The 18,473-nt window shown below is 39.6% G+C and overlaps 1 protein-coding gene across 1 annotated transcript in view; it reads left to right on the forward strand.

Moving 5' to 3' along the window:
* The window catches only part of LOC122542710 (ryanodine receptor 1-like), a 393,921-nt gene that overhangs the window by 277,590 nt on the left and 97,858 nt on the right, over nt 1-18,473 (forward strand). Inside the window, exons 72-74 of the mRNA XM_043680690.1 lie at nt 8,049-8,219; nt 10,487-10,546; nt 13,568-13,705. Coding sequence (XP_043536625.1) covers nt 8,049-8,219; nt 10,487-10,546; nt 13,568-13,705 — 369 coding nt within the window. The remainder of the gene's footprint in view (nt 1-8,048; nt 8,220-10,486; nt 10,547-13,567; nt 13,706-18,473) is intronic.

The following is an 18,473-nucleotide window of genomic DNA, read 5'->3' on the forward strand; positions in this document are numbered from 1 at the left end:
AGGACCTTTTAATTCCAGATTTTTAATTGAATCCAGAATCCCCAAGGAGACGGGATGACCTCATAGTAGTATCTCTGGACTCTTAATTCAGAAACCCAGGTAGTGTTCTGGGACCCAGGTTTGAATCCTGCATGGCACGTGGTGGAATTTGAATTCAATAAAAGGCAGCAATTAAAAGTCTAATGATGACCATTAATCCATTGTTGATTGTCAGAAAACCCCATTTGGTTTACTAATGTCCTTTCGGGAAGGAAACTGCCGTCCTTACCTGGCCTGACCTACATGTGAATCCAGACCCGCAGCAAATTGGTTCCTCTGGGCAAGTAGGAATGGGCAATAAATGCTGGTCTACCTAGTCATGCCCACATCCCAAATACATTTTAAAAAAGAGAATGACCCTATAAAACTCAGGGATCATGTCAAGTATAAGCTCCTGACAGGGAACTATTTTACGAGCCCAAGGACCAATCCCACAATCACATCATTGAAAAAGCCAAGCAATATTTTAACCCAGCAAAATTGCATAAGCATCCAGTTTATGTTATGTAGGTCACTATCTAGTCAATGTCAAAAGAAGGCAGTTATAACTCTCACATTATACAATGTGCATAAGTTACTCTGTGATTTAACCAGCATTCAGCACTTTCCATTGAGCTTCATATTTCTACTCCCATTTCTCTTTGTTTTACTCATCCACAAGATATGGGCTTTGCTGACTGCAACAGCATTTATCATCCATCCATATTGCACTTGGGAAGGTGGTGTACAGCTGCCACCTTGAACCCATTTGATGGATGTACATTGACAATTTGGTTATGCAGGATGATCCAGGAATTTGACTCAGCAACACTGAATTAACGGTAATATACTTCCAAGTCAGGAAGGTGAGTGGCTCAGGTGGTGGTCCTTCATCAAAGCAATTCCAAGTGACTCCATTAGTTCACTGGCAGCTCCTTCTATGTGCATAAGAAAGTCGAGGTGCAGAGATGTTTTAAAATGAGCATGGCCCAATTCTTTGTAAACCTTTGTAAACACTGATCAAGAAAGACCTTTTTTTAACAACCAACTTTCACCATTGTTAGACTAAAGAACCAGAGGCTATTTATATGATATTGTTAAGCATTAATTTGTAATCTTCTTTATTACTATAAAATGCATGAACATTCCCTCATTTTTAGATATTTATTCTATTTATTTTTCTGATATTACCCTAAATATGAAATGAGGGTAACTTCTAACAGTAAAGAAAAAAACTTGGATTATAAGTGAGACAGCCAAATTGTGTTTGTTTATATTGTGCCACTGACACAAGAATTTCAATCCCGCTGTGGGTTTCAATGACCTATAATATAACGATTCACTGCACTTCACCTAAAAACCAATAGGCCTGTGGTTGCTATCTGTGCATATTGAACACACTGATCATGTTTTCAGAACATTTTCAAAATGTGCCCCAAAAATTATTTGAGACTTTAACTGCTTGTTGATAGTTCAGATTGCTACAGAATCATTGTTTGTCACTCATTCGCAGTGACTCTTGTAAGCAGATTTTGCCCCATATGTTACACAAGTATTTGCCTTCTGCAAAGTTGATATGTCACATTAAGTCTTGATTACATTGTACAGGTTATGAACGCAGATCAGAGTGTTCTTTACAACCTAAGGTTCTTTGTATACATAGTATGAAGAATAAAAGCGGGAATGGTACATTGATTCCACTAACAGCACCAAGGGGTCGAAGTTGCCCTGTTCTCAGGAGTAGACTTTTTCCATGTCTCATTTTCTTTAATAACCTAATTTTGATTAGATTAGATTCCCTACAGTGTGGAAACAGGCCCTTCGGCCCACAAGTCCACACCAACCCTCCAAAGAGAAACCCACCCAGACCCATTCCCCTACATTCACCCCACAAAATTCTAAAGATTGATCATTGTTCTTCTTGCCACAGCAGCCTACTCAGTCTGAGTTACTGGTGAGGATATTAGGGTTGTGGGACCAAATCAGGATGATCAAGTTCGAGACAGATTAGTCACAACCTAATTGACTAGTGGTGGAACAAACACAAAGACCTGAATGGCCTTTTCCTGTTCTTTTGTTGGCCAGACATTTCACTCGTGAACATTTTGAAAATAATTTAACACCCACAGTAGGTGGATTAAGGTAGGGTGGGATATATAGTATTGTAGAAGTCTCAAACCTGACCCTGACCCAACCATTTTTGTGTTTTAATGGGTTTGAGTCAAAGGGTAGCAGTCAACCCATTCCTGCGAATGGGGAAGCTCACATAACTGTTGTAATGAGGCTAAGAGCCTCACGTTGTCAGCTTAATACTAACCAATTGGATTTCATATACCTTGGGAAATCCTAATTCATAAACTGTGTCCACTAGTTCTAGGTTCTTTGACAACAGGAAACATCCTTTCACTATTCATGATCTTATGTGGTTCAAAAAGATCACTTGTCATTCCACTGAATATAGACCAAGCCTATTCAACTCTTCTCCATAAACCAACCATTTACTTCTCTGAACAGCTTAAAATACAGTTTTATCCTTTCTTCCATCAGGACACTAAACTGTCTGCAGCATTCCAGACACTGCTTCACTATGGCCCTACATGAATGTGTCTATAATTCCCTACTTTTATAAACCATTCCCCTTGCAAAAATTGCATTCGTCCATTTACCTTCCTAATAATCTGCTTCACCTGCATATTAACATACTAAATTTTTGTGATTCGTTTATTCTTGATGCTAAATGCCTTTTTTAGCATTCTGCCTGCAGTTACACGAGCAAGTGTGAACAGTGAAAGGATCATTAACCTTGAGTATGTTTTCCTTCCAACGGGCAGAATGGGTTTTCTATCTTGTGTGGAGTTTAATTTCACCCAAAGAATGAAGAAGGCAACATTTGGAGAAATTCAGCATCCATTTTACTCAGCCCCTGCAGAATTCCTAAGCCACAAAATCAGTTGCAAGCTTCCCAGTACAACAGTGCACAATTATTTGTTCTTATTCCTGGTATTGTTCTAGTTTTCCTCAGTGAAGCTAACCATTTCTTATTAGCTTGATCTGAATACATCAGATTGGTTCGTATAGTGTCACAAACCCTCTTCTAAATATCTTAATCCAGACCTTGGCCCCAAAGCGCTTTTTTTCCTGTGATTTCATATTGGTGGAAATATCTTTTAAACATGATTTTAAAAATTGCAAATATATTCAGACTTGGAGCGCATCTAAGCTCATTATAGTGCCGTGTAGAAAATAGGTTACTGTTTTATTTCTCTAACTATAGAAATTATATAGTGAGAGTGAATTATTTCCTACAACACTCCAGAGACAGCATCTATGATAAAACAGCTCTCTTGATTGGCACCCAATTCACCACTTTCAGTATTCACTCACTTTACCACTAATGTGCAATGGTAGCAGCCTGTACAATGTACAAGATACAGTGTCAAAGTTTACTAGGACTCCTTCAACAGCCCCTTCCAAATCTGTGATCTCAACCCCTTAAAGGACTAGGACAGCAGAAGCTTAGGAACACCACCTACAAGTTTTCCTTGAAGCCATGCACCATCTTGAGTTGGAACTATATCACTGTTCTTCGACTGCTGCTGTGTCAAAATCCTGGAACTCTCTTTGTACCAGCACTGCGGTGTCCTACGCCCCAAGAATTGCACGAAGGCAGGTCACCACCCTCTTCTGGACAATAAGGGATGCATGGTAAATGTGGCCCAATTATTGGCACCCGCATCCCCTGAATGAATACAACAAAAGATGATCACTGGCTTCAGGGTGTTATAATTTTGCTACTTGCCATTAATGACCTATCAAAAAGCAAAATTGGATAAACTACTGTCTAACACTTCATCTAAATCATGCCAATTACACTGAAATGGCATTGTACAATTGTAGGATAAACAAAGTAAAATAAATGGATGAATATTGTGAAAATACCAGATAGGAAATTTAATGCATGTTACTGCATTTCGAGGTCACTATTGCGTAGGATGTTTTGACTCCAAATTATGTTTATTTTTGAGAAAGATTAATTGCAAAAAAAAGCTCAATGAAAAGTTGAAAAGGCCAAACTTTTAGTGCTTTTAAATCTGTGTAAGATCTACATTAATTGAATATGTTGGCTTCTATTTTACATGCAATTATATTTAAACTATGTCATTAAATTTTACAAATTAGGGTTTACATCATGGCATGCTATATTGATATTCCTGACAGTGAAAATGCTTTCTGAATGCCATTCATCACAACAGTAAGCTGCAATAATGATGATCCGTGTGAAAAGGCACAAAGATATTGAGTTCGGAACCCATAATTAGCATTCCAAGTAGGACAAAGTGTGTTTAGTTACAGAGAAAAAAACAAGATTTTAAAGATCCCTAATAATGTAGTTAACACTCAATAACAAACTTGAAATTCATAGATCACACAAAATGAGTGATAGAGATTTGAGAGCAATTTAAGCTTGACTTGCCTTTTATATTATTGATTATCTGATTGTTTAATACCTTCTTTGAGTATGAGCTTTCTTTGAGTAAATACTGCAAATTTGCTGTATAAACCACAGCATCCTCAATTTGGGTTAAAACCAAGATGCAAAGCATTATATAAATAATGTTCAAGTATTTCCCAACTGAAGGAAGCAAGCCTGAACTGCTGATTGCACCTTAATGACGAATGCTTAAAAACTCGTGACGTTGGGAATTGCTGTATTGTTTAATTTCCAAACAAACTAATTAAATATTAGTGTCATAATTGTACATTTAATCATGTAAGGTGCTTCAGGAAAAGTGTAGAATCATTATATATACAATATAAAATACTGCAGTTGACTCCCAGTTTAGCTACCATGTTTAGACTGAATAAAGTTATGCCTTTTGCTGGGGTAAATGCTTTAGGTGTTGGAGAGCTTGACCTGATGTATACATAGTGATATTTGAAGAGTGCTACTTAGTTTATGTGGTTAAATGTACTTTAAAAGAGTCAGCACTACTTTACCTTTTAAATCTACAATATAACACACAAAAGGTTTATGGATCACTAAACCAAACTTAATAAATTCATTAACATCAGTTTTTACATATATAATTACCAAGAAAAAGTGGACTAAGCAAACTTTAAATGAACGGCATGTTTGAACCTTCAGTTCTCAGTTTGGCTGCATTATTTTCGATTGCAATTCCAAAGTACACAGGGTAAAATTGATCTGTGGCAGTTGCAACATAAGAGTTCTAATGAACCAGCAGTCTCTTTATTTTTGTTACTTGGAATTCATGGCACAGAAAAGGGCCATTTGGCTTGACCAATCCATAGCAGGTGAAGGTGGTGTTGAAGAGATAAGGATCTGAAGCAGGGTCTTAAAAATGATGCTGATTTCCTGTTTTGCACTGCCATTAGACACTAATTCACCCCCATAGTTCATCAACAAACTATTTGGTTTTCAAACTAAATAACAACTTTAATCCTATCATTGTTCTTTACTAAATTTGATATATTTGCAGACATAGTCTTATTTAGCCAAAACTTCAATCTTAATAGCAACACTTTCAATAATGATATAATTGTTGCACAGTCAGTGTTTTATCCTAATTAGGTCAATGTTTGTGCATGGAAATATTTTTCTTAATTTTTTTTAAAATGAAATATAAAACCACAGTTTAATTCTACCATAAAAGACAATGCTGAAATGCAAATCTGTTAGCATCTAAAAAGGGAAGTTGGGTAGCTGACCTCTTGTCCATTTTTTTTGTTTTCTGTTTTTCCTTCACATTTCCAGTGTTTGTGTTTCCTTGCCATAATTACAGAGCATTTGGGGAGTTGTAACAGAGGGTAAGATATGTAACATCTTATTGGTACTGCAGTCCAACCACCCAGTATTTTAACTGGGCCTGAGGAGGGATCCCTTCATTCAGGCAGCATTATTCAGATCCCCCATTATTTTAATCCCAAGATTTGTATACAGTGACAATCACGCTGGGAAACCTGGTATCAAGAGAATTGAGGGCTGGTTATAGCTGAGCAAAGTAAACTGTGGTATATTTTAATTAGTTTATTTGCAGGTAGAAAGAAGGTGAAGTATTTCCACTAAGCCCAACAAGAAAAGCTTGAGGCTGGCCCTGGCCCTGGTATCTTCCCCTTTTCTGGTTATAATGACCTTTCACTAACCTGGTCATTGCTACCAGGTCCAGGCAGACAGCTCTCCTGAAAAATAATAACTAGGACCAGACACCTAAAGTTGTCAACATGCCCATACACATGTAGCACGTTTTGCACCCTTTGTGCTGTATTATTCTCTAAGATAAAATCAGCCCAAATGACGTGAGAATTAAAAAGCAATAATGATGTGAACTAACACAGCCTGGGCTTGTTGAGATCAATAAGGCCATTGGTTTGACTTCCCAGAGGAAGCCAGTTTTAAAAATAATACACAGTGGTACTTGGAAGTGACCGTACTGTTTGTACTGATCCTCCATTTTGATGTATGCAAGTTTAGTCCAGAACAGTCCATGTCATTCAGCAGTTTTATTGGTTTTTTCCTTCTGGATTTTATATATCAACCTCAGTCCTAACTCCACACACATTTGGGTAGCAAGGTGGGTTGGAAACATCTGCAGAAATTATGCTTCGGCTATTTGAATTATTTAAGGCCATAATCACCGAGACAGAGTTAATGAACCTGGCCTATGATTGGCTGACTGAACATTTCTAGAAGTGAATTGAGACCAAGTGAGAACCTGCAGCACCACTCAGGGCAGAAGTGGACCACCTCTAGGAGACCACAAAAAATAAATTTCTTTTCAGGGACCAGGAGAAGCAGAACACCTCCTAGCTGCACAAGGAGCTATCTTTATTAAAATAAGCTGGAAATAAGTACTGAGAGGTGACTGCTGACCAGTCGAAATTCAGTTAGGCCATAACTACAATTTGGCCTATTGGTTGTAGCTGAGAGGACATGTTACAGCGGTCCTGTGTTCAGGAATGGAAGGGTAGGGAATTCTTCCTTGTAGAGCTTGAAGGAGTTCAGCTTGTTATGGTCCCAGAAAGGAAATATACTACTTGTGGTCCATTCTGCAGCTGCTTCTCTTACCTGAATTGCAGAAAAGCTGCAGCAGGTTCCCCACTTACGTCTAATTTATTTCTAATTCTGTTCAGTTAGCCAATCTGGGCCCAGGTTTAATAATTATGTCTTGATGCTCATGGCCTTAAGCAGTTAAGAGTTGTTGCTGCAGTTAATTTCCACTGATCTCCACTGGAGATATAATCATCAAATGAGAACTGGTTCAGGCTCAGCTATTGTACATTTATACATTGAGTAGATCAAGAGGAAAACAACAGAGGAAAAGGTTAGTCTCCTCTCCTGGGCAAAGTTGCAGGTGTTTAAAGTCCATGTTATGCCAATAATCATGAGTGAATGCATGTATGGCATTGTGTGTATAAACAGGGTTTCAGATAGGAGACTGCAGCTGACTTTAGGTTTATTTTGGAACCTTCCATTTCTTTTCAGGTTTGTGAATAATCTCGTGACAAATTTATTTTTGTTAATTAACAGCTGACTGTATTTATGATTTGAATTCTTATCTTAGATATCTATTATATGGGCATTATTGTTATGATTGCAGTCACTGTGAAGGATATTTTCCAATCATTAAGGTAAAGATGTTACACCCAGATGAAAACATCACCAATAGCTGTGATTCCCAAAGCATTTTAATCCCAAATAAACCTATAAAATACATAGACTATCGTACCAGATAATGGTTGGTTATTGCACTTGAATGTTCAGAAGTTGAAGGATAACAACATTAATGAAAGGGTAACCAGCATTGATGTAATGTCCTGTATATTTCATTTTGAGAGTGACACCTATTGGAGATGTTTCATAAGAATATAGTTGTGTGCACAGGCAGTTCTTTTTGATAACATACTTTTGCACCTGCAACTTCGGATGTGCACCTAATCTGTTAGCCAACTAATGATGCTGCACATAATTTGAATGTGATTTTGTAAACCATTTTCACTGTTAACTTCAGTCTGGAGGATCTGACCAGGAAAGAACAAAAAAGCAGAAAAGAGGGGATCGTTACTCCGTTCAGACATCACTGATTGTAGCAACCCTTAAAAAAATGCTTCCTATTGGCTTGAACATGTGTTCACCTGCTGACCAAGAGTTGATTAACATAGCCAAAACAAGATATGCCCTGGTAAGTGCTAAACTCTTAGTATATCTTTATATCTATGGAATGCTTGATAATAATATTTCCATGTGCTTTTGTTAAGAAAGGAGTCATGAAATAGTTGGTGATATGGCAGAACCTACGTGTTGCTGTGAAAAGAATCGGCCTTCTGAAGCTTATCGGCATCCTTTTTTTTGATGCAGTGTAAATTGTTGCCCCCTCTGAAATGTGGTATTCTTGCACCTGTTCTGATGAGTGCAAGACAAAATGATCTAACAGTGTGTCATTTGCTTTCAGCGAAGTAATAATGGCCTGACTGTATAGTGAATCAATTCAACATCAGTAAACTACTAGATTAACAGTAAAATACAAGACACCAGATGTTAATGCAATACTCTAAGATGGGCACGCAGAAAACCGGAATTCTCGCTTTTAGTCATTGTGCCTTAAACAAACAAATATATGTATTGAAACAGATATAATTAAAGATGAGCTCTTAAGAAGTATTAGAAAAGTTTAAATTAAAACATTGTGGACAGAGTTATAAGTTTTTTTTGTCTTTCTACTGATCGCTATTTATAGCAGATCATAAATCAATTCCCTATATATGTCAATCTTTTTCCTAAACAAGAGGATTCTTAAGATGACGAGATAAAAATATTGAAGTATTTAAAATATCAAACTGTTTATATGGATGTTAGGGGGAAAGAAATGGATCAGGCTCTGTTATGATACCTTCTGCAGTTGACTTACCACCATCCTTACCACCACTTAACACCAGTGGTGTTCCACAGGGCTCTGTCCTTGGGCTTCTACTGTTTGTAATTTTTATTAATGACTTGAATGAGGGGATTGAAGGATGGGTCAGCAAGTTTGCAGACAAAGGTTGGAGGTGTCGTTGACAGTATAGAGGGCTGTTGTAGGCTGCAGCGGGACATTGACAAGATGCAGAGATGGGCTGAGAGGTGGCAGATGGAGTTCAACCTGGATAAATGCAAGCTGATGCATTTTGGAAGGTCAAATTTGAAAGCTGAGTACAGGATTAAAGATAGGATTCTTGGCAGTGTGGAGGTTCAGAGGGATCTTGGTGTGCAGGTACATAGATCCCTTAAAATGGCCACCCAAGTGGACAGGGTTGTTAAGAAAGCATATTGTGTTTTGGCTTTCATTAACAGGGGGTTTGAGTTTGAGAGTCATGAGATCTTGTTGCAGCTCTATAAAACTTTGGGTAGACCACACTTGGAATACTGTGTCCCGTTCTGGTCGCCCTATTATAGGAAAGATGTGGATGCTTTGGAGAGGGTTCAGAGGAGGTTTACCAGGATGCTGCCTGGACTGGAGGGCTTATCTTATGAAGAGAGGTTGACTGAGCTCGGACTTTTTTCATTGGTGAAAAGGAGGAGGAGTGGGGACCTAATTGAGGTATACAGGATAATGAGAGGCATAGATAGAGTCGATAGCCAGAGACTATTTCCCAGGGCAGAAATTGCTAACATGAGGGGTCATAGTTTTAAGCTGGTTGGAGGAAAGTATAGAGGGGATGTCAGAGGCGGGTTCTTTACACAGAGAGTTGTGAGAGCATGGAATGTGTTGCCAGCAGCAGTTGTGGCAGCAAGGTCATTGGGGACATTTAAGAGACTGCTGGACATGCATATGGTCACAGAAATTTGAGGGTGCATACATGAGGATCAATGGTCGGCACAACATCGCGGGCTGAAGGGCCTGTTCTTTGCTGTACTGTTCTATGTTCTATCCTGCGAGAATGGTTTCTAGAGGAAGGTACTAGCATTCATCCCGTGAACAACGTAGTAAGCATCTTCGAAAGAGAGCAGTTTCGTTTTTTCATTGGAGACATTGAAAAGTTTATAGCATCATCTAACAGATACTGCAGTAATAGTGGTGGCAGTACATCCACAGAAGTATCTTGTCCAACAAATTCATCAATAGCATGCATACTTACGGAGCCGTATTTAAAACAGTCAAAGCGATGATACTGCAAAGATGTGACCTCGTCATTGGCCGACGTTCCCTGAGTGTGCAAGATTTGTGATTTTATTTATATGTTATAAAACAAATGCTAATGTGCTTAATACATATTGTGTACAACACTGAATTGTAAATTTAAAATGTAGAGAAGAATTGTAGATTTTAAAATCAGGATCAGATGAAAAACTGGTGAAATACAAGACACATTCAACTTCTTGGAAAGAAGTCAGAAGTTTTCAGGCAAAAGTATTGTTTTTGTGCCTATCACCTACTGATCTATTCTGTCTACTTTCTTAAAATCCTGACAGAAAGATACAGATGAAGAAGTAAGAGAGTTTCTTCAGGGTAATCTCCACTTGCAAGGAAAGGTACGAATATATAATCTCAAAATGAGAGAAATAATCATTCAACTTTATCATTAGTTTCAATTTATTTCATAATTTACTGTTTCACAACCTCCAGATAATTATAATAGCTATAATGATTACATCATCTCACTGAGAACAGATTTCTTGTAATTGTACTGGGGCCATTCGGATGATCTGCTTCAAATTCATAGGAACGTACAGAGAAATATAGGGACAGGGTTAGGCCATTTGGCAGTTCAGGCCTGCTGCACAATTTGTAAGAATGTTGCTGATCTGGTTGTGGTGTCAACTTGCCTGTCTGATCCCCACAACCCTTAACCCCTTTGTCTATCAAAAATCCAACCAGTTCAGCCATGGCTAAACTCAACAACCTAGCTACCACCACTTTCCAGGGAACTGAATTCCACCGACTAACAATCTTCTAATAGAAAAAAGATTCCCTTCATCGCCATCATAAAATGGCTGTCTTATTCTTAATATTTGTCCTTCACATTCCCCCACAAGAAGAGAGATCCTCCTGGGTCCCACCCAATCAAGTCCCATGAGGATCTTGTTTGTTTCAATAAGATCACCTTCTTGTAAACCCCAAAGCCTATTGGCAGAATCTGTTCAACCTTTCTTTGCCACCAGATAAAAAGCAGCAAAATTGAGTGGAGAATTGCCTGCTCCAAAAGAACGCATTCATTAATTTATGAGAGAGCACCTAATGATCTCGACCTAATAATTGGTCCCATCGTGTTAAAAACTAAAGGGAAAGAATATGAAGCTATTGTTCTGTTCTAAAGTAAAGGAACTTATCTCTCTGTCAAAGCCATTTACAGACAAAGATTTTGAAGTTAGACTTTGCAGAATTGGGGGCCAATGAACACGGGATAGGATAGAGAAGCAATAGTACAAAATGGACTGTGGTTGTGAAGATCAAATAAGTTGCACTGTAATATCCAGAAGATAGCATGGTAAACTTCGGAATAATTTTAGAGAATTGTAATTCCCTACAGCCAGACCCCCAATCTGACTCCAATCCACATACTTAGGATGCAGGATATCAACTAAACAGCTTGCAGAGGGGCAGTTTTCATTTAAATTCTCTAATTAGCCTGTGATCCTCTGAACTGACAGTCATTTTCTGATTAATCCTAACCTGCCAGGTCTTGTTCATATGGGAAATGAAGACTACTGGGTTCAGGCGATGTGAAAATCCACTTATAGGCTGGGTCCAATTTACCCACATCACCTACCTTGCCATTGGCATCACCACAGTTTCCAAGCTCTCTCTTTCCTCACACTCTCCCTCAGCATCGACTCTTCTAATCTCCCCAGTTAGGTGCGTGCACTGACCCCAAACCTCTTCTCCATCACCAGCGTCCCCCAGCCTCCCACAACTTGCTCCACTATCCTCTCCAGCCTTCAGTGTCCCCCCAGTTCCCTAAAGAAATCCAAGTTCAAAATCTTGGCAGGCAAATGGCTTTGACAGAGGGAAGTTTGCTCTCTTCACTACATGGTGCTTGGTACCGAAAGCCAACCTACCTAACATTAAAGCACAGAGTCAGAAGTGAATCCATTCTTCTTGAGTTTCCTACCCTCAAGACCGTAGGATCCCATTCCTACCCAATGCTGGACTTTGAGCCTAGAGGTATCAAAGGTGTGAATAAACATTTCAGCTACAGGTGGTGGCTGGTGATATTCTGCAGGTATTCCAGCTGTAGAGCTGGAAATGGGCAGATTTGATGTGGCTGCCACTAAGCCCCTATTGACACCTGTGTTAGTCTATAAGGTGGTTCATGTAAAAGTGGATATGGAAAATGCTTGGTTGAGATACTTTGCCTTACATTCAGTAATACAAAGCAAGCAATCATTTAGGAAATACTGAAATGAGAATTAGATTGTTAATCAAAAACTTATTTTTGGTATTTTGATTATATGCTTATCAATATGTTTGCATTAGTTTCACTTATCCACTGTTAACTCTGTTCAGTATTATAACTGTTACTATCATAACAGAGGCATTTTTGAAAGGAATATATAGATTATTATATGGACAAGGAATATTCTTTTACAGAAAAAGAAAAATACATGCATTTATATGGTGCCTTTCAGGACCACCAATGTCCCAAAATGATGTACGGCCAATGGAGTATTTAGTATTTGAAGTGCAGTCACCATTGTATTTTAGTTTTTACTCAACAAACTCCTACAAACAGGTATATGATGATGAAGAGTCAATCTGTTTCTGTAAGATTGACAGAGGGATAAATAAAGAGTACAGCTCTTGCTGAGTGCTGCCCTGGAATGTCAGTGTGAATTCTGTACTCAAGACCTGTAATAAGGATTGAACTTGCAACCTTCCGATTCAGAGATAAGCGTGTTATCAGCTGAACGACAGCTGACAATGCTGTATTGGATCATGCTTTGCAAGAACGTTTTGAGCTTCAGTCATTACTATTTGAGTTCCCCAATTTGAAAGCAGAAGGAATCACAAAACCACAAAGTGAATTTTCACCCCATCTCAGGGACCAGGAGCTGGGAATGTAGGTCAGAAAGCTGCTTCTTGGGAAGGAGTAGGGAAGCTAACTAAAGGCTTTCACATGTATAAGCTGTTAACTGGCATGGAGACAGGTTTTATGCATAATTAAGGACAGCAGGCAAGCAGGCTGTCGAAGCTGGATGGCCAATCAGAGACCTTCTAGCTTCAGAGAAGCACCAGGCGAGAGCACATGGTATATAACAGAGAGAGTACCTAAACAGAAAGGTGGCTTTTCTAAAGATATTTATTTAAAAGTAATGAAAAAGCAACCCCGCCACCGGTATCAGATAGTTGTGGGATGCAGGATCTCCCCAGAGTGGGTTTTAGCTGTATTCCCACCCAGTAAAGTAGAGAGGGCCTTGTTGGCTTGCCAGCAGCCCAGCCACCCCTACTTATCATTGTTACTTGCAGTGGACAGTAATCGGACCTCGTACTGGACCAAACTGTAAAATATTGCACCGAGTTAATAACATTCATTTTATGAATGTGTTTTGTAGTGTGAAAATTCTTCAGCTATGCGTTGGCAGATGGCATTGTACAAGGACATGGCTGGCAAGGCTGAAGATAGCAATAACCCTGACAAGATTGTGAAGAGAGTGCAGGAAGTCTCTGCAGTCCTGTTTCACTTGGAGCAGGTACAAACAACTGTGATTTATATACAAATATGCTTTCTATTGGCAAATAAACACCAGAATATATTGCTCATCTTAAGTTACTCATTTCAAGGGCAATTAATGAGGCCATTTTAGAGGGGTGGAGGCAGGTGGAGAGGTGTGGTGTTGTATGTGTTTGCGTCCACCTTGTTACTGCCAGCCACAAGCATTTCAGTGAGATTTACACATTGATAAATCAACTTACTTAGCCACGTATTGACACACCTCGTAAAATATGTCCTAAAGCCGGCATCCCATCAGCAACTCACCCTTTATTTAAACATGAATAGTCCTTAACTTTAGTACTACCTCATCCAGAGTCAGCCCTCAGCATGGCAGTATCTCTGACACTTCACTTATTATCTGCCAGCCAGGGTTCCCTGATTGGGCTGTTAATCCGGTCCAATCAGGGAACCCGTATTCTATGATGTCCAGCTAGCTGACCTCATTACAGTCACTACACCTAACTTGGTCACCAAGTCCTGGAGTTTCTATTCCAGGGGGACATTACCACTAAACCACAAGGTTATTTGGGGTATTAATGAACCAGATCAGTTTTCACAATAATAAATGACAGTTGATGTGGTTATCATTACTGAAACTGCCTTTATATTCTATATTCATTTGATTGTTAATTGTCATGTGGGATAGCCTACTATCTTCCCTTAAGGTTTTTTTGAATAACTGCAATTCATTGAAAAAATTAAGTAAAAACAGAAATATCACACCTGGGGTTACATGTAATAAAAGAACAGCAAGAATCATAATTTGTGTAATTTTACATGTCTTATTAAGCTCAGCGTATTTCAGCAATCCAAATGTGAGACCTTAAAATGACCAAACACAGGTTTGAATTATACTCTACTGAGTTCCCATCCAGGGTCTAGTTGCTTTAGGGAGGAACTAGGGTATCCTCAGTTGAGACCCATAATCTCTGATCTATACCATCATCATAACCTCTGACCTTCCCAATGTCCCAGTCCCTCTGCCAGCCTGTTTCCTTTGTGGAATTGAGTAAGTGTCAGGACTTTGTCTCAAAAAAAACAAGATGCTGCCCAGAGTGTGAGGTCCACCCAAAGGCAGACTTTCTTCCACTTACAGTCAGGTTTTCTAGCATGATTACATTCTTCCCAGTTCACTACGTACGTGTATGCAAATAAAGCATCAAATTTAATGGATGGAAGTTTTGCCCCCACAGGCGCCTTCCAGGGTCCAGCATCCAGTGCCATTTTTAAAAGCACTTCACACTCTGCAAGTCAAGAGAATCACTCAACCTTTGCTCATCACCCCTATCTGTCCCAGGGACCACACAAAATGTGGTGCCACACTTCACTGATGCCTCCATAGAGAATTTTTGAAGGCTGTCCAGGAGAGAAGGGAAGTTGTCTTCCTAAGGTTTGTCAACAGGAGGCCTCACCAATGGATGAACCCAACCTGGATGGTGCTGTCTGTGAGGCCAGCACACATGGATGACCCAAAAGGAACTGGCTCCAGTGCTGTAAGAAGATGAATAATCTGCTGCACTCTGCCAGGGTCCACAGCTCTGCCTTGTTGTATGCTCCTATCAGTGTGAATTGAGTGCCATGTAAGAACAATGTATCACTACATTGCGATACTTGTAAGACAGTGGTACTGCCTCAAACACATCTGCCAGCATTCACACTTCAAACATAAAAGGAGCTACAACTCTTAGAAGTTCATGCATCATCAGCTCACTGACCTTTCTTCAGAACTAGGAGAACATCCATTAAATGAATGTAGATACCCAATGATGCCTGCAGCATATACTAGCTCCTTTTGCTCTCCTGCCAGTTCAATTGCCTTTTCTTTGAAGGGGGTCAGAAGCCTTAGATCAGCATTATAACAAGGACAAGAGGTTATTGAAGCTCATGGATCAAATTAACTTACAAATTAATGTCAAAAATGTATCTTAACATTTTAGAGGTACAAAGCAATTAGCTCATTTCTGATTGTCCACATAGGATCTCAGAATTGTTACAGTGCAGAAGGAGTCTATTTGACCCATTTTGTCTGCACCAGCTCTCTGAACAAGAATTATGATTCAGTGCCATTGGCCTGCTTTTGCCCCATAACCCTGAATATTATTTCTGTTTAAATGGTCATCTTCTGCCCTCTTCAGTGTCTGAGTTGAATCTGCCTCCATCACAATTCCAGAAGTGTTTGTCATATCACATTGCTTCTTTTCAAATTACCTTATGTCTGTAGCCTTCTCATTCTAATCCTTTTACAAGCAGCTTTTCCCCATGTACTCTTGTCATTGAAAATGTCTATCAAATCTCTTCTTCGCCTTCTCCCCTCTGTGGGAAACTTCACCTTCTCTGATCCTTCCTCATAGCTGATGTTTCTTAGCCCTGAAACCATTCTCATAAATCTTTTTTTTTCTGCAATCTCTGACATGTTCACATTCTTTCCAAAGTATAGCATCCAGAATTATGCACAGTACTCCAGCTGAGGTCGAACTAGTATCTTATACAAATTTAACATAACCTCCTTGCCGGAGTATGCTATGTCCTTATTATTAGGTCTAGGAAACTATGTGCTTTATTAACAGATTGTTCTACCTTCCTGGCACCTATGCACATATGCATTCAGGTCTCTGTGCTCTTACACATCCTTTAGGCTGGCGCCATTTATTTTATACTGCCTCTCAGAGTTCTTTCTATCAAAAATATCACCACATTTCTGCACATTGAACTTCATTGAACACCTATCTGCCACTCAAACTTTGTCAAATTCTTTTAGCAGTTCTACACAGTCCTCCTCTCAGTTTACGTTACTTCCTAATATTGTATCATCTCATGAATATGTATCAGGAAACGTTTCTATAATTCATATTGCTACTGCCTCATTTATTTCATGAGCAGTAATTTTTCTCTTAAGTCTGTTGTATGGTATTGTATGAAATACTTTTTCAAAGTCTATGTACTCCACCCCAACAGCATCTCCCTCAACAACTTTCTGTTATCTCTTCAAAAGAGTTCCCAAATTAGTTAATGTGATTTTCCCTTAAGAAATGGCATGCTGGCTAGACCTAATTAACCAGTGTTTTTCCATATGACCCATATTTCTATCCCACCTAATTGCCACAGAAGTTAAACTGTAGTTGCTGGGCTGGGCTTATTCTTACAGTCTTTTTCAGAAGTCATACTTGCAATTCTGCAGTCCTCTGTCACCGTCCCAGTGAAAATATTGAAGAAACCAGAGCAGTTCTGAGACAAGACAAGACAGGCCCAAAAAAGACCTGAGAGTGGCTAGATTTCAGGAGGAATCCAGGAAGCCTCGGGATGATTGAAAGATAATTGCCAGTGTCTTTGCATTTTACACTTGCTCCCTTCAAATTCCTTGGATTCATCCCATTCAGTCTCAATGCCTTATGAATTTTAGGTGCCAACTGCTTTTCTCATACCATCACCTTATGAATTTTAAACCCTTCTGGTGACTGACATTTCTCCTTTGTCACCATGACCTGGGAACCATCTGTCTCGTAGGTAAAGACAGATGCTGAGTATTTATTTAACACCTCAGCCACATACAATGCAAAGAAACTCCTCCTCAAATCTGGCCACTGTCAGAATCTTTTAGGCCTTTCTGCCTCATCTCTGTACTGCTCTGACCTGTTCAATTACCTCATCATCAGCATTGATTTCCTCAGTGTCCACTGAGCTCCCTTTCTTTCCAGTCAAAGAAAGCATGTGGCTGGTCAGCCTTCTCCTCTTCTAAGTTTGCCCTCCACCTTTCATTGTGCATGACACTGCACACAGTCCGCACCTTGGCATTTGGGGTCCATGGTGAACTGAACAAACTATTGCTTTATTGTAAAGACCATCAGTCAATCCCAAATGCATTTGGGGCTCCTAATTGGGTGATGCCACACAGGTCCCTAGTTGAGATTTGAAAGAGGGGGGGGTTCAATGCTGCTGTGACCTTTAGCACCACAGACAGAGCACTGCCCCCCCCCCCCGCAATTAAACAGTTGTGGATCTGACTGCAAGAGGTGGCAGATATAGATATAGGTAATAGCTTCCTGACTCACATGAGGGGTCTCATTAACTTGATTGAGGTTTTGAAGAAATAACAAAGGGAATTGATGAGGGTAGAGCAGTGGACGTGGTCTATATGGACTTCAGAAATGCATTTCACAAGGTTCCGCATGGATTAGCAAGGTTAGATCACATGGAATACAGGGAAAACTAGTAATTTGGAATTAGAACTGGCTCGAAGGTAGAAGACAGACAGTGGTGCTGGAGGATTGCGTTTTAGACTGGAGGCCTGTGACCAGTGGTGTGCCACAAGGATTGGTGCTGGGTCCACTGTTTTTCATCATTTATATAAATGATTTGGATGTGAACTTAAGAGATGTGGTTCATAAGTTTGCAGATGATAGCAAGATTTGGAAGTATATTGGTCGGCAAAGAAGGTTATCACAGAGTACAACAGGACCTTGATCAGATGGTAAAAACAAGGACTGCAGATGCTGGAAACCAGATTCTGGATTAGAGTGGTGCTGGAAAAGCACAGCAGTTCAGGCAGCATCCGAGGAGCAGGAAAATCGACGTTTCGGGCAAAAGCCCTTCATCAGGAATAGAGGCAGAGTGCCGGCAGAGTGGAGAGATAAATGAGGGGAAGGTGGGGAGAAAGTAGCATAGAGTGCAGTAGGTGAATGGGGGTGGGGATGGAGGTGATAGGTCAGGGAGGAGGGTGGGGGAAGGTAGCAAAGAGTACATTGGGT

Source organism: Chiloscyllium plagiosum, chromosome 41, assembly GCF_004010195.1.
Source record: "Chiloscyllium plagiosum isolate BGI_BamShark_2017 chromosome 41, ASM401019v2, whole genome shotgun sequence".
Lineage (NCBI taxonomy): Eukaryota > Metazoa > Chordata > Chondrichthyes > Orectolobiformes > Hemiscylliidae > Chiloscyllium > Chiloscyllium plagiosum.